This window comes from Aquila chrysaetos, chromosome 17, assembly GCF_900496995.4.
Source record: "Aquila chrysaetos chrysaetos chromosome 17, bAquChr1.4, whole genome shotgun sequence".
Lineage (NCBI taxonomy): Eukaryota > Metazoa > Chordata > Aves > Accipitriformes > Accipitridae > Aquila > Aquila chrysaetos.
In genome coordinates this window covers 7,164,329-7,187,475 of record NC_044020.1, presented here as the reverse complement: position 1 = coordinate 7,187,475, position 23,147 = coordinate 7,164,329, and the positions used below count along the sequence as shown (strand labels likewise).

Below are 23,147 nucleotides of genomic sequence, written 5' to 3'. Positions count from 1 at the left end.
CAGTCCCCAGCTGCTGCACAGCTGTTGCACCCTCCTTTCCTTATTTCACCATACACTGCTTTTCTCTTTACAAGCAACAAATTCTTCCTCTTCTCTCTCACTTTATTCCCTGGGAAGATCTAGTTCTGCTTATGAGCAGTCAGATTTCTGTGAATTCCAAAGGGTATGTCGTTATAGCGGAGCTCCCTGCATATCCAGGTCTGGTTACATATACATAAATCCAACAAGTAATCAAAATCTGCAGACCTTATGTTTTTACATTCTAAATGTAATCTTCTCACAGATTTTTAGGGGTTTTGTTCTATACCGGAAACACTTTCAAGTTTAAAGCAAGGGTAAAAGTGCTAGGAGAACAGTGAAGTAACAGGCTAGAATAAAATTGTATTTTCAATTTTATTTCGGGTTTTGAATGTCTGTGTATGACAGCCAAAGGAAGCTTGGGTGGTACCCTTTACTCATATTTAAAAAATACATATGAAGTAAGACAAAAATCACTTGGCTTTACTGTAGGGTTTGCTAAAGGATGGCAGGTGTTAATAAAAAGCTTTTAAGCATTCCATTCATGGATTAAGGCTGCTTTTTTCCCAGTGCTTGTGTGTAGCAAAATACAAGATTTCAAGAAGTAACTGAACTACTTAACCTCTCTCTTGCTCACGTTCCAGACTTTCATTACTGTCATGTTCTCATCTCGCTCCCAGCAAGTTCTTTACCAAATCAGGGAAGTAAGAGCTACCATAACTATTCTGCACAGGATCTGTCTGAACACCATGCAGAGGTATTAAAGACCAACATGTTTGGGGGCGGCAAGTCTTCCAAGTAGGTCTTTCATGTTCCAGATCACTTCATAACAAATGAGTTTGGAATTGCACATTGCAGCCAGCATTTATTTTATTTAGATCTCTTTCAAAATCTGCATAAATTAAGCTATGATGCTTCTCCATACACTTATTTTTGAACAGCTTTCTTGTAAACACAATTTTTTACAATTTATTTATGTTGCTGTTTATAAGCAATACAAAAACAGGTGGATGGGACATATTCCGAACTGCCGTTTACCTTCTTTGACATACCTGACTACCACAGTCTTAACTCTTTCTAGTTAGAGATCACTCTGATGTCTACTTCTTGCCCAAACACTCTGTTTTCTCAAGAATTGTCTGCAAGAGCACAGCACGCTGTGCTTGTGGACTTCTCAGGCAGCGAGCAGTTTAAGTGCATGAAGTATAACAGGGGAAAGACGGAAGCAAATCAGTACCAGGATCACGCTGTTACAAGATAAACCATTGCAATGCCTGTCAGCTTCTCTCAGAGGAAACCAGGACTATTTACAAACCAGTCCAGAAACCTCCAACCTCCACTGTTTAAATACGAGAATGGATTCACCAGAAAAAATGGTCTAGATGTGACAGATACAAATACCAGAAAAGCGTGCAAGTAATGTCTCTAGATTTAGAAGGTACTATTCAATATTCTTTTTCTAGTGCTATTTTCTAGGTACTATTCAATATTATTTTTATCAATGCTCAAAGTGAGATGCTTATGTGTCTAGAAAATGTGATTGCCCCACTATTGCTTCAATCCCTGGGCCTTCAAACCAGCCCTTCCCCTCAAATTGTTTTTAGCTACCTGTGTTTTCTGTTAGAAAGAGAATGCCCGTCAATGACAAATAAATAAACTTTTCACCAGAAGTTGAAAAAGTCCATGGAGCAAGGACTCTTGCCACCCACAAGGCAGTAGGAGTGCATTTGAGTAATGAGTGCATTTTTGGGGGATCAAAATACAGTTATGGACAGTAAGAGGAGTGGAATGGGAAAGAAATGGGTTTAAAAATCAGTATATAACCATTCTCAGATTGGAGGTGCCAAGGCATAATTTATTCTGGGACACAGTATTTTAAAAACTGAAGAGTGCTATGTAGGTAACAGAACAAAACAATGAGCTTCTTACATGACACGTGGCATAGAAGATCTCTTTATGCACCTTAGATAATTGAAATTACCTAACTTTCCTCTGAAAGTAATGTGATAAATAGTAACATATAATAAATATAAAATCCATGGAAACCAGGTTGTGAATAAAATACAAGAAAAGTGGGGATACAAGTACCATCAGCAAAGCCTATTTTAGGTCTCTTCCATTATTATTTCCTTTATCTTCATATGTTTTCAAATCACTGACATGGATGTTATTATTTGCACATCTTGACATATCTATTTTTCTAATAATTCTAATATGATATTGCACTGACAAGCATAAATTTATATCAATGTTTTAAACATAATAGGATGTAGTCCGATCACTTTGTTAAATCACAGAATCGTAGAATCATAGAATGTTTGGGTTGGAAGGGACCTTTAATGATCATCTAGTTCCAACCCCCCTGCCATGGGCAGGGACACCTTCCACTAGACCAGGCTGCTCAAGGCCCCATCCAGCCTGGCCTTGAACACTGCCAGGGATGGGGCAGCCACAACCTCTCTGGGCAACCTGTTCCAGTGTCTCACCACCCTCATAATGAAGAATTTCTTCCTCTGATGTAGATCTACCCTCTTTCAGTTTAAAACCATTGCTCCTTGTCCTGTCACTACAGATCTTGGTAAAAACGTCTCTCTCTGTCTTTCTTATAAGACCCCTTTAAGCACTGAAAAGATGCAATATGGTCTCCCCAGAGCCTCCTCTTCTTCAGGCTGAACAACCCCAACTCTCTCAGCCTGTCTTCGCAAGAGAGATGCTCCAGCCCTCTGCCCATTTCCATGGCCCTCCTCTGGACCCGCTCTAACCGGTCCATGTCTTTCTTGTAGAGGGGACTCCAGAGCTGAAGGCAGTACTGCAGGTGGGGTCTCACCAGAGGGGAGCAGAGGGGGAGAATCACTTCCCTTGACCTGCTGGTCATGCTTCTTTTTATGCAGCCCAGGATACAGCTGGTTTCCTGGGCTGCAAGCACACATTGCCGGGTCATATCTGATTTTTCATCTACAAAAATCCAGTGAAGCTACATTAAAGTCCATAGTTATTTTATATTTGTATACCACCAGTGTTTTAATATCATTTATCCAAAGCACAATAAATCAAAATACATAGATCTTCTTTGAAATATCACGCTAATGTTCTCAAGTCCAGTAAATAAAATGACTCCCCCCAAGTTTGTGAGTAACCTGTATTTGTTACTCCTTGCAGCTCCTAATGATCTTTTGAAGAACAACATATTAATCCTGCTGACAAAAACAAATTAAAGATCACTGCTCAAATTATATGTTGTTACTGACTGCCTCCTACAATAAAAGTATAAAGAAACATCACATGAGCTGTAATAAATGTTTACATAGCAATAAAGTGCCTTTGGTAGTGATTGCCAAACAGTAAGTTACCACCTGCTTGAGCCAACGACGTGTCTTTTTCTTTTGCTCCAAATTATGTCCAGGCACTGCAAAAAGTCATGTGAAGAATTTAAATACCCAACTCTCACTTAAGATTGAGTTATTTACTACTTACAAAACTATAGTTGGTATAATGAGATTTTGCGGAATGGTGCCATGAAATGTTTTTCCAACAATGTGACTTAAATGTTGATCAGTAAAATAAAGTGAATCCTGTCCTCTTTCTACAAGGAACCAAACTAGAACACTACATTATTGACACACAAAAATGTCAAATTCTACTTCTATGAATACAGTGAACATCAGTAAGTTTCTGCAGTCCATTTATTTACCAAAGAGTCTAGATATAGTGCCTGCATAATTTTTATTTTAATTTTCTGTTTCAAGGGAAAAAAAAAAGACACCTGATATTGAGGGGTAATTAAACACAAGTTTTAAATCAGCATATATTAAGGCAACTCAAATATTAATTTTGTTCCATTATTTTTGTATCTCTAACTTAAAAAGAAATAAATCCTTTCTTTCAGCCAGAAATTTCTGCCACTCAAAATTACTAGAAGACAGATTACCTATGGAAAGATTAAGTATGAATTTGTGGTTTGGTTTGTTTTTTTTTCAAACCTTTGCTTTCCCTATACCTAAGATACCTCTCTTTCAGAGTAGTACAGAAGTATTAGCCAATATGAAAAGGGATGGGCTTTATTTTTAAAAAATGCTCGTGTGTAAACCTGAAGTATCAGTGAATTATGAGGTTCAAATTATACATTAAGAACGTGAGCAACATGCTACTGCCAAAAGGCATAGGGTGTAGAGTACATCCAGTCTTAGTGGTACAATAATTTGTGTCATTACTTTTCTGTACTTACACCACAGTACACTGTCCCAACTCCTTTTATTAACTTTCTGTCTTGCTTCCTAATATTTTGAAAGGCATGCAAAATACTCACCTTCTAACTTACTACGCTTCCACCCCAGGGAATGGGTACTGAAAGTAGCAAGACAAGACTCACAATAAATTTTCAAGGAGACGAAAGGAGAGAGGTGGAGTATGCACGTATTCATCTTTGTTTCAGAATGGTGACCGTGCATTTTCGATGTTAGTTTGGAAGGCAGACAAATATGAACAGTCAAAGGAAACAAAACCAACCTTGACAGATTGTCCAAGGCTTCAGGATAAAGCAAAGCAAAAAAGCGGAACACCGCGCGATTTTGAATTAAACTATGATTCCCCTCGGAGCGTGTGAAAAAGTGAATCCCCCAGAAGATTTGCGAATCAAGGCTACGTTATCTGCTTGAAATGGAAGTCCGAAGCGGATGAGTTTTGTACCATGCAGGGCTGACTGACCCCCGTGAGACCCTCCAACCCCAGCGCTTCCGAACCAGCTGGCACCTCCCGTGCCGCGTCCCCACTAGGAGCGGCCGCGTCCCAGCGAACCGGCCTCGACGCCCCGCCGAGATCTCCGCGGGCCGGCCTCGCAGCCAGCACAACCCGCGAAGCCCACAGCGATACACGCAAACACCAGACTCCGTTTTTAGCCCTTTTCCTTCGAAAGATTAACTGCGAGCCCACAAGCCGCCGGCACCCCCCGCAGACCCTGCCGAGCACTCCCCCGGCAGCACAGCCCGCCTCCCTGCCCCGACCAGGCCGTGTGCGGCCCGGAGAGCCGGCAGCGACCGACCCCATCCCTCCCGGGGCCGGGACCGGGTCTGCGTGGAGACTTTCTCCCGTCCGTCAGAACCTCGCCGAAGCCCCGAACGGGACCACCTCGGCCGGCCCCCTCGCTCCCCACCGCCCGGGGCCGTTAGCCGTCGGCGGCCGTTAGCCGCGGCCGGGCGGGGCGGGACGGGACGGGAGCGAGCGCTGCCCCCCGCGGCGGCGAGCGGGGGCGGGGGGTGGGGGGGGAACGCTGAGGAGAAACGAAAGCGAAGGGAAGGCTGCGGGCGGCGGGGGATCCCCGGGGCTGTCGGAGGTGGCAGCGCCGCTGCCTGGCGGGGGGCAGACACGCGTGGGGCGGGCGGGTGGACACCGGCCGCGGGGTGGGGGTGTGTGGGGGGGCGGGTGTGTGTGTGTGTGTGTGCGCGTCCCGCAAGTCTTCGGTCACGGTCCGCGACGTCAGGTCGCCGCCACGGAACCCGGCCGGGCACTGCCGCCCCAGCCGCCGATGCCCCGAGCAGGGCAGCCGCCGGCGATGCTGTGCTACATGCCCGGCGTGGCTTTCGTCCCCGCTTTGCTCGTCAGCTGGTCCTCGGCCGCCTTCATCATCTCCTATGTGATCGCCGTGCTGGCGGGGCACGTCGAGCCCCTCGTCCCCTACATCAGGTGAGGCGGGAGCGGCGGGAGCGGCTGAGGTGCCGGCGGGGCGCGGCGGGTGGGGGTGACGCCCGGGCTGTGAGGCGGCGGCTTAGCCCGGGGGTTCCGAGGGACTAACCCCCTCGCCGCCGGCTCCGCGGCTCCTTCCCCCCGCGGCTGGGGCCGGGCCGCCGGCGCGGGTGTGGGGTTCAGCGGAGGAGGAGAGGCGACGGTGAGAGGGGCCCCCCCCGTGAGGGGAGGCAGAGCGGGGACCGGCTGGGCGCTCCTGTCACCCGTCACACCTCTAGCACCCAGGCCTCTCTGAGAGCCGCAGGACCCGAACGCTGGCGGACGTGGTAGAAACGATCCGAAACAGTTTTCTGCTGGAGCCGAAGTGTGCTGCAGGCCCGATGCTAGCAAAACTTAGGGAGTAAGGAGTGGAAATGTAGTTTTGTTTGTGTAACTTCAGAACTGGGTCAAAGTGCACCAGACGGTGACAGGACTTGAAGCCCTACAATAGCTTTTGTAGGACGCACACCCCTACAAACACGTATTTTTAAAATTTCAGCGTAGGAACAATGAGTGTAAAAGGCTCCCCGAGAGATGACTGGCATCACTTTTCTATAACCTTAGTCATTTAAGTGCAACTCTGTATAAATCATCTTTTATACATTGCTAATGTTAACATTTAAATCTAAGCTGTGAAATTACTAGTATTTAGCTCTTAATAGATTAAAGGTAAGCCAGAAATCCAAGAGTGGTCTCTGATACATAGAAGATCTAAAAAAGACTTTCAAATACATCTTTCAAGATACATCTAGACCTAATTTCTTGAAGGACTTCATGGACGTGCATAATTTCCGAAGACTGCTAACCCGATTTGTACATACACATAAATTTGATTGAAAATTAAGGTCTGTCATCATAAGCAAGTGAGATGGTGCAAATGATGCTGCAACCCACAAGAATGTTGAGCTTCATTCAAATTGAGCCAAAGAAAGTTGGGCTTCATGCTTATGTTAGCAAAACTTTTTAAGATTATCTGCCCAAATCTGGACTCAGCTCTTGTAAAGCCTTGTTCTTGTATAGGCACAAATGCCCTACTGCCTTAACAATTGTGGTTATACTCATGCTCTTCCTTGATTACATACACAGTTTTACTGACACAAAAGCACTTGTAACCAGTGCAATTTATCCATTATTAACCAAGAAAAATAAACCATTTGATATAACTGTGTCCACACTCAGTACATGGTTTGTGCTCAGAAGGATTTTGAGGTCCTTTAGGAAGAAATTTGACAAATGTTTCTTATGTTGAAGCCATGTCCTTGAATAAAATATATGGGAGAACAGGATGGGTTTTTTTCTGTATAATTGTGTTTGCAGTCAAGTTTTTGACAGCCCAGATATCACAATTGTAAGTGTCACTCTTTTTAAAAAGAGGTAGACCAAACGTACAAGTCACAGCTGATGAATGTATCACAGCTGCCATAGTTATCTCAATCTAACTGAACATCTCACTGAAAAAATCATTCTTATCCTTTAACTAAAGAATCACAAGAAATGTCCACATACCCTAAAAAAACCCAAGACATATGAGGCTGTGTCAGGGATTAAAAAACCAAAACGAACCCGCTTACATTTCAGGCCCTCTGCATTTGCTAGTAAAGTTTTTTAAAAGACAGAGTGTCTTTTTTAGTTTACATCCTTTTAACACAACATTTGGACTAAGGATATACATTGACTGTTGGTGAACAATCTGTAATAATTCTAATGGTGTATGGTCTAAGCATATCGTCTTTGTAGAAGGTGCGCTTGGGAGTAATATGATGATTCCTTCTAAGTACTCAGGCCAATAGTCATACCATAGTTCATATTCTTATTTTGCAGGTCATTGCTTTAGCCTAAGCAGCTGAATCATGGGATTAAGAATGTGATCTAGTGAAACTTGGAGTGATAAAAAAGAAAGAGGAAGAATGTTGCAACTTTTCAGTTGTGCAATATCTTAAAATAAGCAATAAAAATTAAATAGAGCTTTTATCGGGAAATTTCAGTTACATGAAGGAGAAAAATATTGACAAATTTTAGTTTAACATTTCTGTAATTCTTATTTATATTCCTCAAGTACCCTGTGTATGCCTTGAGGTAACTTGTTAATTATTTTGTTTACCATGTAACAGCTGTCACAGTGAGAGAAAAACCACATCTAAATTTGTCATTGAAACTGTGCTGATGTCTCATGAAGTAAACCATATAAATACATTTCTGGGTAGATAAAAATGAATATGATTTTGTGTTTTCTAGCAGCTGAGGCCTAAAAGTTGATAAGGTTATGCCCAAATTAGTTCTTTTGCTCATATGACTCAAAATCCAAACTAATTTGGATGCGCTGTGGTGGCTGTTTGGTGGTTTGAATTCTCAGTGAAAGAGTAAAGAGAATTTTCCTTAGAGTTAGTACCTCTGGATCAATCAGAATTCCTGTAGGCAGAATATAATCTTCCTGCTTTAAAAATTTGGGACTTCAGTTTGGAGATAAATAGTTTATGATGGCTATGAAGAAAATTTGATGATGATGAGCCTTTTGCCCCTAAAATATTTATTCCCTGTCTCCACTACCTTCTCTTTCCACTCTTCTGAAGACTGCTAGACTGTTTGTAGAATTCTACTGCACGAGATGGTGACACAAATGCTGTCATTTTCATACAGGGTTCCTTGTCTTTTCCATGGTGGTTGTGCTCACCTATGCACCACTGCAAATAAGTGAGCACATGTCTTTGTTTCCTATGTGCCATTTGCTTTTTTCTTTTTCATGAAAAGAAAGTAACTGTCACAAATACTTTTTTTTTCTTTTTTCCAAAGCAGCAGACCAGAAGTAAAACAAAAATGTACTTAAGTCTTCATTTAGCTTCAAGGATTTTTTAGTGCTAAATATGGCATTAAAAAGATTGTGTCCTTAAAAGTCCATGCAGTACTTTGTAAACACATTGTAGATATGATATAGTACTCTTGGTGTGAAATTTCTTGAAAGCATACATCCAAGATTATTTAGTTTAAAAATCAGCAGTAGCAAAATTCACCTATAAAGCTTTAGCTTGAGAAAAGCTTTAATTAAAAAATGAATGAAATTCAGTGCAATTTCAGGTTATTTGGATTGCTCTTATGATGTGAAGTGTTCCAAGAACTTCAAATGGCTTTCTTTGCATGTGCCGATTCCATTCTCTTCTCACCTAAAGTCCTTCAAAAGCTTTGAAGTGATCACAGTCCTGTACTTAGCATAGAGCAGCTTCTCGTTTGCAAAAGTTCTTCAAGACTGTCACAAGTGGCCAACTTTTTAAATAGAGTCCTTTATTGTATTAATGAAAACACTCCAGAAACATGAGGAAAAGATGTGAAGTTCAAGGTTAAAAAATGGGCTAAATGAAGCATGGATTTAGATGATTTTCAGAAGTGTCAAACAAAAAAACTGAGAGTTACTGTACCATTTTCATCAATTCCACTATCAAAGAAAAACAGAGTACAAGATGGAACAAGTCTTCAGAAAGCATTACAACAAGAAGATACAGATGAATAGGGATTCTTAATGCCTGAGAAGTTGTAAAAACTTGTCTAAAAGCCTGATCCAAGCTTTTGCTGTCTGAGAATTTGGAACCAGTCAAAAGAAATACAAGATTTTTCTCTATTTTTTGCATCAGCTTTTCGTAGAAAAGGATTCTCCCTTCACCCTAAGCTTCCTCCTGTTCTTGATAAATCATCTTAGCAACTGATTACACAAATTCTTCTGTAACAAGAAGGGGTGTGAGAGCGAATATTAATTTCTGAAAAATTAAGTCTTTTGATATGGTCATACTCTTCTGGCTTGAACTTAGCAGAATTGTCAAAAACTTTAAGAATGATTACTTATGTAGAGAGTGCTTTCCCTTTTGGGTGTTAATAGCACAGGCATTCGTGCTGAGCACCTGTCATTTTCGCTGCACTCAGTGGTAGGTTCGGAAGTTTAGCACTGAAAACTAATCCAGCCTCACTGTTGGAATGAAGAGTATTCATCTTCTTGAATCACATAAAAAAACACTCGCTAGTACCTACTTGTCCCATCATACACCTAAGAGAAAGTTTTGTTCTCAGAATCTTTGCTGAGTTTCCACTGAACTTTGGCATTAGCTAAAATCCTTACATGTTTACATTTCTGACAGTAGAGTTCCTTGAGTGCCTCTGTTTACATATGCAATTGTGCCTCTTGGTACTGCTGAGTAGCTGAAAACTCAGCTCACACCCAAATTATGTAAAGATTTATGAGCTACGTGTTTTCCATTGGCTTGACCAACAGAGCCTGATCAAATAGATATCAACTGGTTGTATGTTAGACAAAAAAAAACAGCATAAAGAGGTGACAGCATCGCAGTATCTTTCTTTTTACAGAGCACCCACCTTCTGTAAAGGAGTCATGCTTGAGGGAACTTGAACCCACATACTCCCAGGAGTGTGTCCTTCCTGCGAGGAAAGGGCATTCTCTGGGGTGGGTGTTTGCACATATGTAGGGAAAAGAGGGAAAAGGATTCTATGATGAAGGTATTCCATTTTCTACATAACATATATTTTGTATATATGATGTTTTTCATATATATGTATGCATGTATGTATGTGTATAAATTCTGTAGATATTCTCATACTCATGCTCCGCCTGTCCCAGTGAACTTCTAATTAGCCCCTATAAATGTGAATTGCTTCAGCAGAAGTGACTTACAACACCTTGGGCCTAGAGTACTCTTAAGCTATATCTACAATAGTAAATTAAACAGTGGCTAGGAATGTTCCCGGGCATTGGAATGCAATTGCTCTCCTGGAGTAAAGTCCTTTCAAACAAATCGGGAAATTAAGCCCAATTGTCTCACATCTTAGGATACTGAATGCCATTAGATATGTTTTACTCTATCACAGTGTTAATTTAGCAGATAAAAGAAATGTCATTTATGTAATCATTTATGTCATTCATAAGCAAAGTATCACCCTGTCAAATCTCTGCATATTGTATACAGAAAAGGAAGAAATATATTTCAAATAGTATGCTCTAAAAATACGATTTCTTTCTAAAAGGAATGATTCAGTACTACAAAGGGAGCTTAAGTGTGCAGCAGATGACATTCCAATTTATAGGTTTAAATGTCTTACGCGCATAGCAGCAGTTCACACAAGTTACATTTCTCTTGGGGTTTCATGTGTACATCTCATGTATGTTTCACAGATCTCAATTAACTTCTAATTTCTTTCTCTTCCTGCTTTAGCGACACTGGAACTAAACCTCCAGAGAGTGGTATCTTTGGTTTTATGATTAATATTTCAGCACTTTTAGGTATGTATAAGGTACTTGGTTTGAACACAGAGAAGAAATGAAAACTAGCAAAAGCTGTCTGCTTACATTGCAGTCCATACGATATTCTACAGAAAAAGTACTCCACAGTCAATGGTATTATCAGGTAGATGGAAGTAATACCTAGAGGGCTAGGTCCTTAGGGTCAGGAAGTGCAGGCTTAGAGGCACTTCTGTCTCTTAAGAGCACCTCATGAGTGCAAAGTAGTCAGTGCAGCTGGAAATAAAAAGTGGAAGAAGGATGGCATAATTACTTTGCAAAAACTGTATCCTTGATGTAGGGAGACATTAGGTTCTAGGATGCTGCAGCAGAGGGAAGAACAGTGTTGAAGCAACACCTGGTTTCCTCTGCAAGATACCTACTCCTCTACTAAATGTCTACTGGCCTCAAATCAGGAAGTTTGGCATTTTCAATTCACTTCTAGGGGATGGCGGATCAAGAGCTGTGTACCTCTGTATACATGTAGTCCATGATGGCCTTCATGCAAAGAAAAAAATCACATATTTTACCTTTTTTAAGAGCCTCATTCAGTCACACTATCTTATTGTGTTTCATGTAACCTCACAGTGCCTGGACAAAGTTAGCTGATTTATTTTTCCAGCTGTAGATAGATTGAAACTATGTTCTGTGTTATTGAACTGTGGAATCCAGTCTACAGCTTACTGTATCCTGATGAACCACAAACTTCTAATTCAGTAGAGGTGTTTGTCAGGAGTGAACTGCATATTGGGGTCACATAGGCTGGAATAAAATCTGTGTGTAGTGGTTTGGGGATGCTGTTGTACTAAAGAGCAGCCAGAATTGGCCCAAAAGCTTTGAAAATATTTTCTGGATACACAGCTAGTTATATTTTCTTCTGTTTACGCTCTGCAAAAATGTATTAATTCTTCAGGGCATCCATTATAAGGAGATGTAGTTCTGTTACAAGACTGCATATCAGAGCAGAATAAATTCTCCCACTTCCAGCTTACGGTTCATCTCCCTGTAACATCTATTCCTAATGTGGAATACCAGTGCCTTTGTGCCTAAAACACACAGGTGAATGGGATTTAAATTAGTGTTTTTCTTGAAGTGATGTGCGGTTATTTCTAGAAAGCATTAATGTGCGATGTTAAGACTAAGATCATGTTAAGACAGTTCTATCTGAAAGTAATACATCTGAAATTCACTGCCTTTCTTCTTCATCTCAGTAAACTTAAAGGCAGTATTATGTATTGTATTATGCTTATAATTTTACTCTGCATGCTAATGTGTTACAGGGCAAGGTGTTAAAATGTAAGCAACACATGATCATTGAACAAAATATGTATTTTTTGTTTTTCAGGTGTAATTACAATGTACATCAGATATTTATTAATAGAGAAGCAAAATGAGTCATCGCACTTTGTTAGGTCTTCGTGCAACATGTTTTCATTATGTATTGGATTGATGGGCTGTATTGGAATGGGCATAGTTGCAACTTTTCAGGTATGACTAAATTTCGTATCATAAATGAAACTGAAGTCGTTTTACAAGGTAAAAAACCAAATAGATAAGAATGGTTAACATTATCCCAGTGTGGATATTTGGCAAATGGAGTAAGAATGTCTTTCTTGCTCCTGCCTTTTTTCAGTAGCTTTAAAAACACATATTTGCTTTCTCCCTATATACTAGATTTTTTTGCTTGTATAGTTACGTCAGTAAGGGGGTTTGTGTGTGCTTGTCTTGTAACATGTCTGTGCTAGGAAATAACTTAATATAGATGCTTTTGCTGTAAAATTTTTACTATAAAAAAGCTTTGCTATTTGTAGTTTAGTTTGCTTACAGTCAGGTAGGGCAGAATAAGTCAGACTAGCAAAAGCACCTGTATTTTTACCTGAATGATGGCACACACACTAGCAACATTTTCTACAGAATAAACTAGACTTATCTGACAGGGTAGAACACTGAGCACAATATTAGCGCATTATTTTGAGTCTGTAGGAGATGGCATAACAACATGTTAAGTCTTTTGATAGAGACATGTAGAATTACCACTTACTTTGCCAGAAAGGATAAGACATCTCATTATGAATCAAAGTCCAGCCCTCAGTGAAAGAAAATTCAGTAGAGAGGAAAATATTGAAACAGATTATTCTTTTCACCTTTTCTAGTGAGGAAGCATGTAATAGGGTAGATTCTGACACAAAGAAGGATTAAGACAATTGCACTGAAAAATTCAGCTGAGTCAAGTCAGGTTTAATTGGCAGGTAGCTTGAGATATTGCCTTTAAATCTGTCGAAACAGCTGATTTCTTTTAAAGGATGGTCTACCTTGGGGAACATTTTGGTAAATACTGTTGTGCTCATGTAGTGACCTGACAACATACAGAGAAATTGAAAATAAAGATTGTCACAGCTTCAGCAGCCAGTACAATTTTGCATGTAATTGACATGGTATTTTCAGACAAAAAACTCTGCCTTAGACTGATATCTTGCTCCTCCAGGCAGTGCATGTGGATTGCAAACACTACAGGTGCTGTGGTCTATTCTAAGCATGCTATTCTACTTCTAAATATCAGTACTCTTATTGATTAGATTTATATGTGGCACAAAAAAAGTTAGATGATGAGGAGCAGTGTTGCTTGACTGAAATAGGAAACAAACTCAGCTTCAATAAGGAAAAGTCAAATCAGGAATGCAAAATAATTTAGGAGAGTCAGGGAAGCAGAAACTTTGATCCTAAAGTTTCCAAAGGGGCCCCTTGACAGTTATAACATTGGTTCTTACCTGATCTCTTGTGTCTCATTGCCTGTTCATAAACTCCTTCCTCACCTAATTTCTTTTTCCTCTGCTTTGACCTTACCTTCCATGTTCAGTGCAGTTTGTAGGAAGGGTTCAGAACACAGTAAGGATCTAATCTAGCTAAGAATATAATCTAGCAGATTTTTGAGCATGCTTAATTGCCCAGGAAGATGGAAATGGTGGCTTGCAAGTCTTCAGTCTTTTAACTAATGTACAACTAGTGAACAGTACACTCTTATCCCCATTTACCAGTAGAATAACTGAGATATGAAGAGGCTGTGAGATTTGCTCAAGGTCAGGTGATTGTTTCAGGTCAGGAGACCAAAGCAAAGCTGGAATTAGAAGTTATTTCTTTAGCATTCAGTCTAGTCCTTCTAATCAGTGGGTCATGCAGAAAATTCACATTCATGTGCACTACCTGTTTGTTTCTTAACATTTATTTTTCCCCAGCAGGTGAGCTAACACCATACCTGAGTACTGTAATAGACCTGATTGCCACTATTGGGCATCAGTTCATTTTCTCTTTCCCCAGAGCAAAATACCTGGTTTGTTAAAAAGGCTTCGGTATGAAATTATACTGGAAATATTTAAGGTTTGCTTTTATTTATTCAAATCTAGCACCACTTGTGGTGAGTCTTTTAACTAGCATAATTAGTTGTAAGGAAATTTTTTTCACCCTTTTTGCTTCAAGGTAAGATATGGTAAGTAGCGTGGGGTTTTAATGATACTGGTCTCTGCACACTTAAGTGAGGAACGGGGTGGGAGAAAACACTAGGAGTGTGTCCTCAAAGCAAAGGAGTTTCTGAGAAAATAAGTAATGGTCATGAATAAGGTGTTTGTTCTTTATTTTAAATAACACAATGCTTGAAATACAGAAATGAAAGACAGTGAAGGACTAGCTTTAAGAAGATAATTGGATATGGAAGGAAAAATCCCGTAGCCCTTAATGAATAAGGCAAAGTGAAACCCTAGGTGTTAGCAGGTATATTTTTGCCTGTTAAATGTTACACATGATTAAAGAGAGATCTTCCTGGCTTTGACTAGGAAGCTTAGGAGGCTTACCTTAGCAGATGTAGCAATGTTTCTCAGGTTCTGTAGGGGTTGAGGGTGATGGGCTTTTTAGGGAAGCTGTGGCAGTTCCATAGGAGCAATCATGAGAGCCATGTTAGAAAAGCTGTGTATATTGTGTATGGGGCTAAACGCAAAAGCCAACAGTTGGGCTTGTTTAATGCTTTCCATACCAAATTCTGTCATTCCTATATGGAAGGCAAAAAGTGGGACAGAGGAGAAGAAAATGCAAGTATAGGTGAGATGGCACTTAAATACCTGTGTGAGGAACGTGCTTTAAAATCTGACAAAACTTAATGTGTCACAGAGATAGAAGGGAATAAGTAGAAAGAAAAACATGGAGAAAAAGAATTTAAAAGAGCATGTGAACATAATCACCATTACAAGACAAAGAAAACAGTGGCCTCCAGGCAGGAAGGATGTTAAAATATGTAATGAAAGGATATAGATGTGTTTTCATGAATCACTAAAATAGAACTGTATAGGTCAGATCACAGCACGTGTTTTGCTATGCTCTGGTGACAGAAAGGAGCTTTAAAGCTAACTTATGTGTCTGATATTGGAGTCCAAGGTGGTGTAACTTTGTATTTGTAATTTTTTGAAACATTTAGAATACAATAATTTCTCTGGAATCTTCATCTGTTTTGTTACTGGATATTCTACTTGTTTGTGTTTTAAAGGAGAGAATCTTCCATAGGTAGGGTATTAAAAATATATAGGCCATATGTAGTGATACTGGAATTTTAAACACACTTTCACCTGTTGTGGAACTTGAATAAAACTGGCTGATGATGTGGGGAAGAGTAAGAGGGCTGAATAATTCAAGAGACTGACAGTGTAAGACCTTCATATCAAGAGCTTATTTTAGGTAACACTTTTTTTTTTTTAAATATATAACTAATTTTCTGCTGACTTATTTCCTGGAGCATTGTGGCTGGCCACTGGACGGTGGGGGATGGAGCTATAGCAGTCGCTATTTAGAACAGCTCCTGTGAAACTTTACTGTTAGAGTATGGTCACACAAATGCAGGTTAGACTTTCAACGCAAAAGGATGAAAATATTTGGCAGGGTAAAGGGAAAAAGGAGGTATAAGAAGCTCTTAAGAAAAACATGAGCCAGTTCCTGTTTGTGGAAACGTTAATTGGTAATAGACCAACTGTTGAACAGCACTAAAATTGATCTATGCTTTTATGTGAACATGGGAAAGGACTTTGACCTGGTGGCTTTGGACATGGTTAGCTTACCTTTCTGAGCTACTCTTTCTCTATTTTCTTTCATCTTCCCTGTGTAGACTGTTGGGAGAAGGGACTGTTTCCCACTGCTTGTACATGCCCCGCATAGTGCGGCTACCATCTTCTTAGGGCTCATTGATTCTTACCACTGTTCAAATCGTAGCAGCTAACTATTGTGCTGATTCTCTTTCCAGGAGCTGGCTGTTCCCAGTGTCCATGACATAGGAGCTCTGGTAGCATTTGGCTCGGGTGTTGTATACATTACACTTCAGTCCATAATCTCTTACAAGTCCTGTCCACAATGGAACACTTACTTTGTGTGTCACATAAGGATGGCCATATCTGTAATATCATGCATTGCTTTCATTCCTAGTATCCTTTATGGTGTGTCCCACGGTTTTCCCTTTCTGCCTTCATGATTTTCCTTTTAAGTTAAACTGATATTATTGCTGATAAAGGATGAAAATGAGGTTACAATCTTTGCTTAGGGCTCTCTAATATTTCTGCTATAATAATGCATATAGCATGTCGAGACACTATTAATAGCATAAAGATGAATTTCAGGGTCTTCTAAAAAAGCTGTATCTCTTCTTTCAGTGGTATATTTAAATCTAATGCCCCAGAGTTCTTCATAAGATCATACGATAATAAAGCTAGACCAATTTTCCAACCTCCTTCATTTGAAGGAGGGTATAGAGAATGGCCTGCAGAAGGGGGGCACCACTTCTAAAATGAACCTAACACACAGACATACAAAATACAGTTGGCATACACAAGACTTCCTTCAAGCCTAAGCCATTGCTTTTGATCATGTCGGTTGGCACTTTGCTTCATTATATGCCTTCCCTAGAGACACACTCAACACACTCACTGGCTTTTCCCACAGCCTGCTGAAGTTAGAGTCAACACATTAATTTTATTGGTCTTTAGGTGATGTGCCAGTGTTGAAAAGTGGTCGCAGCAGATCATCACATCAGCCAGCCAGCTACAGCCTGCTTTTGGTTTCAGCAGCTGTGAAAGGGCTTTTAAAGAGGGCCCCAGTCCTGAGAGGAGGTTGTACAGATGTATCAAGGCACCTGTTGTGGACCAGTGGAAACCAACATGGTTCCCCTTCCAACATAGCAGGCCTCTACTCCCACAGTTCTCAATCATGAATGTGATCTGAGTTTTGGCGTGTCTCCCCTTACCCTCTGTACTTCGGAAGAACCCGCAGAAACCTTTATTTATGCAGAAATTGTTTTGATTGCTGCTATCAGTTACCTTTCAATAATGTGTTTCATTTACTTGTCTTCTTAATACTTTGGTTTGATATTGTGGTTGTTCAGGACCTTCTGTGTTACACAAGGGGGAGATGGGGTCTTTTTTTGTAAGCAGACATTTTCACTATTACTCACTAAATTTTATAGTTTCCTTTACACTGTGTTTTTCCCAGTGATTGTGTTTGCTTCACGAATATCCATGACAAAGATTGATTGGACTCCAGGTGAAAAGGTAAAATCTCATTAGGTAGCCAGTTTACCCTGTATCATATTATCTGGGGTATGCTGTTATGTTTATCTAAAAGTGTATAGCACTACAAACATTTCAGAGACTTTAAACAGTACATTATCATGAACAGAACTGTGAAATCTCATTGATTTGTGCAATGCTGGTTTCCAGTTATTTCTTCATTAGAAAACCATCTGTGGCTAGGGTAAGAAAACTTGTCATGGATGGGTCAATCTTCAGAGAGTTAGACTTTCATCTTAACCAAGCATTTGAAACTTACCCATAGAACAAATTGTTAAAAAAATAAAAAAAAAGATATTCTGGAAGTGAGTTATTCTACTTCCTTTTATAGTCACATTTCTTGAAAATGAACTTCACACGTAAAACGGAAGTGGACCAATTTGATTCTGAAGTTTTGAGGTTTTTTACAACATTGCTTTTCTCAGCTTTTTCACCATTCTTTATTAGTCTTTACTATTGTGATAAACATTGGCTGTCTGAGCTGAAGCATACTAAAGTCAATATCAAGTATTTGAATTTATTTCAGTGTTCTCAGAATGATAACTATGAAAGGTAAGTTTTCTGTTTGGACAAACTTTGCCACACAGAGGTGTTAAAAAAGCAGGTTAAATAATGCAGAGAGTGTATCCTGTTTGAAGAGCTCAATAAAAGCAAACTTGGCAAATGTACTTCAGCCAAACAGTGGCAAGGCAGCTGTGAGAGAAATCTTCACAAGTTAGATAATCTTAGTAATATCTACCTCTTGAGGGTTTTTTTTAGCTTGAGATGCAAGGATGAGAAAATGTTTTTACTGAAACAGATGGCATATTTGTTGATGGCATGTTAAGAAACACCTTACGTTCTGTTTGTGTCATATTACATAGGTTTTCTGTGATGGTCTACTCAAAAACAAAGGTCTTGTCAGGTACTGTCATACAAGGGTAGCCCTCCATTTTAAAACATGGTGAGAATTTACTATAAGGGATAGTACTACTGAACTCAGTGGCTCTGAGTAAAAGTTTTGAATATGGGCACTTTGGTATCCTTCACATAAGAACTACATTTTTTTCAGGTGCAAATTATATTCAAGCTGTGTTTTGATCTTGTGCTAATTGTAGTTTTCTTCTACTATTTTTTGTGTTAGTGCACAAGACATGTTGCTTAATGGAACATATGCAACCTTGATAAATATACTTGCCATTCTGTAAAAACTAAATCTGAATTGATTTTTAGTCAATAGGGTATTGGGATGATGAGTCATAAGTCTTAGAATATTTGTTGAATTTACAGAAGGAAATGTCTATTATTATAGCATTCCACAGTTATTTTGTTTAGCTGTTTTATCTGAAAATTCATTTTATGTCTCATTTCATCAGGATTATACTTACCATGTTTTGAGTGCGATCTGTGAATGGACCGTGGCCTTTGGTTTTATCTTCTTCTTTTTAACGTTCATTAGAGATTTTCAGGTTGGTATCTACATATTTTAGCAGTGAGTAAGAAGTGCTATGAATTGTGTAACAACAAATGCAATAGAAAATTACCATTCTTTATCTCAGCTAAATAAACCAAAGCTAAACAGAAACAAATCTTATCAGTCACAGAACTGATTTCTGTCTACCTAATGAATATTTTTCCCCTGGGTTTTAAAATCTAAAAATCAGTTTTATAAATCAGTTTGATAGTTTAATAGGTGTCTGGTCTTTAAAATTATTCAGTAAGTTAATATCTTCTACTTATTTACCAATCTTTTTGTAGAAAGAGGCACTCTAAAAGTGACATAATACCAAAATAAATGATGCAACTAAACCTGCATTTCTTTCTGCCTGAGGGATTTTATATAATAATCCAATGCATTTCAACCATAGATGTTTCCTTTCTTTTTAAAAATTACAATTTTGATATATGTTCTCTCACAATGTGAAGAATATCAAATACTTTTTGAAAAGGATTGACATGAAAACCTTCTGGTTTGGGTAGCTGGATCTGGTGATGCTTCAAGCCTGACTTTAAGGAAGAGAATATATTAGATTAGTTAAAAAGAGAACACTTTTATATGAATTGTGAAAGGCATGCCTTGAACTTACTTTCCCAAGCTTTGCCTCACCAACTCTTGTTGTTTACACAGCATGCTCTAGCTGCAGTGTTTCATGGGGTTTTTGTTCGGTACAGGGCTGTAAAATGTTGAAAATACCGATGTGTGAGGCTTAACTTTGGCAAAAGAACTTGTAAAAAAAAAAAAAAAACAAACAAAAAAACCCCACACATTGCTCATGGCAAGTGCCTTGTGGAGATTTGAGGGCAAAACCTCCTGGGTATTACTGTAGGTGTTAGAAGGATCATGGCCTCCTTATCCTTCTCAGGCTTCTGTATGTTTATTTTCACCATAAAGTAGTGGGATATTTGCAAGACTGGAGTAGAGAGCTTAAGGTAAAAAAGACTGAGAACTGTTGTTTTGTACCATATTTACAAAGATGAACTAACTCAGTTGTAATCACTGTAGATGTCATATCCCATACACAAGTCTTTCATATATACCATTGCCTCACACAAGTCCTAGAAAGTCAAAAACCAGATCCAAGCACTTGCATAACTGTAGAACTAATAATCAAGATCACATATGTGAGCCAACTGGTGCTGTGATAAATTGCTGGAAACCATATCCAGAATTCGTGGAAGTGGGAAGGGAGGAAAAATAGTGAGAACCCTCTCAGTCTTCTGGCATAAAACCAAATTTGACATCAGATCATGTAATTAATTTACTTGCATCTTCACTTACATGCTTGCTCAGCTTGCAAGTGGTTAATACTTATATATAATCTGTACATAACTTTCATAACATATACAGAAATCAATTTTCAGCTAAGGATTCAGAGTTAACATACATTTTGCTAACTGATAGCAAACATTTCTACCCCTGTTTACTTTTGACTGACAGTACTGAATAGACCATAGCTGTAGGGCTTCCCTTATTAAAAAAAAAAGCTGGGTTCTGCAGAACAAAACGCTTTTTTAAAAAAAGTAATTGTTCAAAGTTACATAATGCATTATCTCAAAGGCATATAATTGCCTTCTAAAACTGACAAAAATATTGAAGTACCATTCAGAAATGCATGCATCATTAAATTTACCATTTTGGGGGGAAGGTATTTATTGCCAGTCGATCACTGTCTGATATCTGCATATATGATGGTATCTGTTTTATCAAAAGTCAGACTCTTCCCTTGGAGATACATATTTGCAGAGAATGCTGTAGTCCTCAGAGTAGCTAAATTATTTGATAAGTCTACTTCAGATCACAGGTCCCAAAGTGCTCAACATATTGAAAATTTAACTATATATAAAAATATTGTGAACATAATAAATAAGAGAAAGTGATGGAATTAAACTAAATAGAAATGCAGACATTTTAAATTACAGGCTATAAAATAGCATGAAATCCAATCTTAGTGTTTGACAACGACAGAAAGATTTTTTAGATTCTGTCCTCTTTTTGTCCTAACCAGTGCTCACAGAAAGCCAAACTATTAATTCAGAAAAAACAACCACCAGACTCTAAGAAAAATAATCTTTTTTTTTTAATTTCTCACAGTATGTATTTCACTTAAATACATTTTTTTGTTTTATCTCCTTGTACTTTATATCACAGAACTGTAAAATTAATTTATCCTAAGCTGATCTTCTTTTATTTTTCTTTTAGAGAGTTTCTTTAAGGATATCAACAGAAATACATGAAGAGTCCTGATAGTGGAAAAAATTATATTTTTTTATATATATATGCATATTCCAGGTTTCTTTTTACTTAGAGAAAATGTTGCAGAGGGACAGGGATTTATAAACTTGTATAAAGAACCCATGCCATTAACTGCAACATCTATAACAGCATCCACTAAAATATTTTAAAAATTCACAGCAATGTTCTTGCTACCTTTTTGCAGTATTTTGTAATTTTCATACTGTTCGATATATTAAAAATATTGTAATAGAAGCAATCTGTAGAAGCACTTGAAGGTCATTCAAAGAGTTTTGATTTCCTCAACTCCTCCCTTTTGGAAATATCCATACTTTTTCATTTGTTGTAGTCTGACTAGTAACACCAGTGTTAAACTTGAGACAGTACATTTTGCAAATAGTTAGGAAAGTCTAAAGACAATGTAAAACACTAAGGCTGAATTCCGACTCTGTTAAATTGCAAGGACTGTGGAGGAAAGTGTGAGTGGAAGCGGGCATTTTTGTTTCGAGACTTGAAATTTGCAGTTAGTAGATGGCAACACTATGCTACATGTTTCTGGTAGTGGACGCTGTATACAAATACAAATCCTAGGAGAAGTTTAAACTGTATTGCTTGAAAAATGTTTTCTAATCACTGCAATGTATGTTGTAAAAGTCTACCCCTTTGCCCCCTTTATGCACTGCTAGTCATAGGAAGCTTAAAACTGAAGTGGGAATAGAAAGTAAATTTACATTTATGCACAATCTACTAAAGAGAAATCTTACTGCAGTTTGGTTAATAGAAAGCAGAAGGTTTCCAGCCTGTGTTTTAACCTACAATGATGGAATGGAGGGCCATCAAAAAGTCATTGGGAGTGAATGGAAAACAAGAAGGGGCACCACTAGTTGTCTGGTGTCCAGTTGTATGTGTATGAGTATTATATACATATAAAACTGAAGAAAAAAGAAATCCTGGAGAGCTTCTGTAGTGAAGACACAGCATATTTGCTGCTATAAACTTACTTCTTTAATGAAAGACTTGGAAAGGAACTAATTGAGAAGTCAGATGTTACAAGTATCTGGAGGCAAAAGGGTCTTTTGTGGACTGATTCACTACCTCCATTTAGTGCATTAACCACTTGGCTGTCAATCAAGTTCTCTGAAGATTACGTTTGCCATGGTCTGTCACAGTTTATGCAGAAATATTGATGATTTTCAGTTGCTGATTTTCCATGAGATAGAACAAATGTCTGTTTTGGGGAGTGATTTAAGACTAGTCATCTGTTGATATTTCCTTTAATGTGTATTTTAAACTGCATTAAATTCAGCTTTTTCACAACTTAAAAGAGTCCATGTTTTCTTTATAAGTTTTTCCAAATAAAAATAGTAGAAATGTTTTTCACAGGCAGATTTGCTTTCCATAGTATTCAGGTTATCTTGCAGAGGTTTATAGTTACAATCATGTTAAAAACCAAATCTAGTACTGACTAAATGCAAGACTTATGTCTTGCTGATTAGATATCCTGCAAGGGGCACACATTCCTTCAAGTGAAGATCAGAAATAGTCACAAGAAAATATATACCAACCACAAAAAGCGACATCTTGTTATTTTGAAGGCCATGTTAAGAAAGACTGTATTTCTTAGTGCATTATGTATTGTTCTTTTATTGCTTTTTATTCCTAGCTTTCTTAAAGTATAAGGAGCTCAAAGTTGTTATTTCAAACTGTATCAGATTTCAGCTCATCAATTTACTAAACCCTTTACATGGAAAAAAGAAATTACATTAACTTGAAGTTCAGCCTTAACTAATATTAGTGTGTTTTTACAGTGAATCCAAGTACACTTAAACAG

The 23,147-nt window shown here is 38.7% G+C and overlaps 1 protein-coding gene across 1 annotated transcript; it reads left to right on the top strand.

Annotated features, from left to right (window-relative positions):
- The first annotated feature begins 5,453 nt into the window (after window positions 1-5,453).
- Window positions 5,454-22,633, top strand: DRAM1 (DNA damage regulated autophagy modulator 1). Its single transcript, XM_030041487.2, has 7 exons — window positions 5,454-5,697; window positions 10,947-11,014; window positions 12,357-12,499; window positions 16,290-16,467; window positions 17,528-17,586; window positions 18,960-19,052; window positions 21,284-22,633. The coding sequence occupies exons 1-7, from the start codon at window positions 5,540-5,542 to the stop codon at window positions 21,326-21,328; spliced, it is 744 nt and encodes a 247-aa protein (XP_029897347.1). The 5' UTR covers window positions 5,454-5,539; the 3' UTR covers window positions 21,329-22,633.
- The last annotated feature ends 514 nt before the right edge of the window (window positions 22,634-23,147 follow it).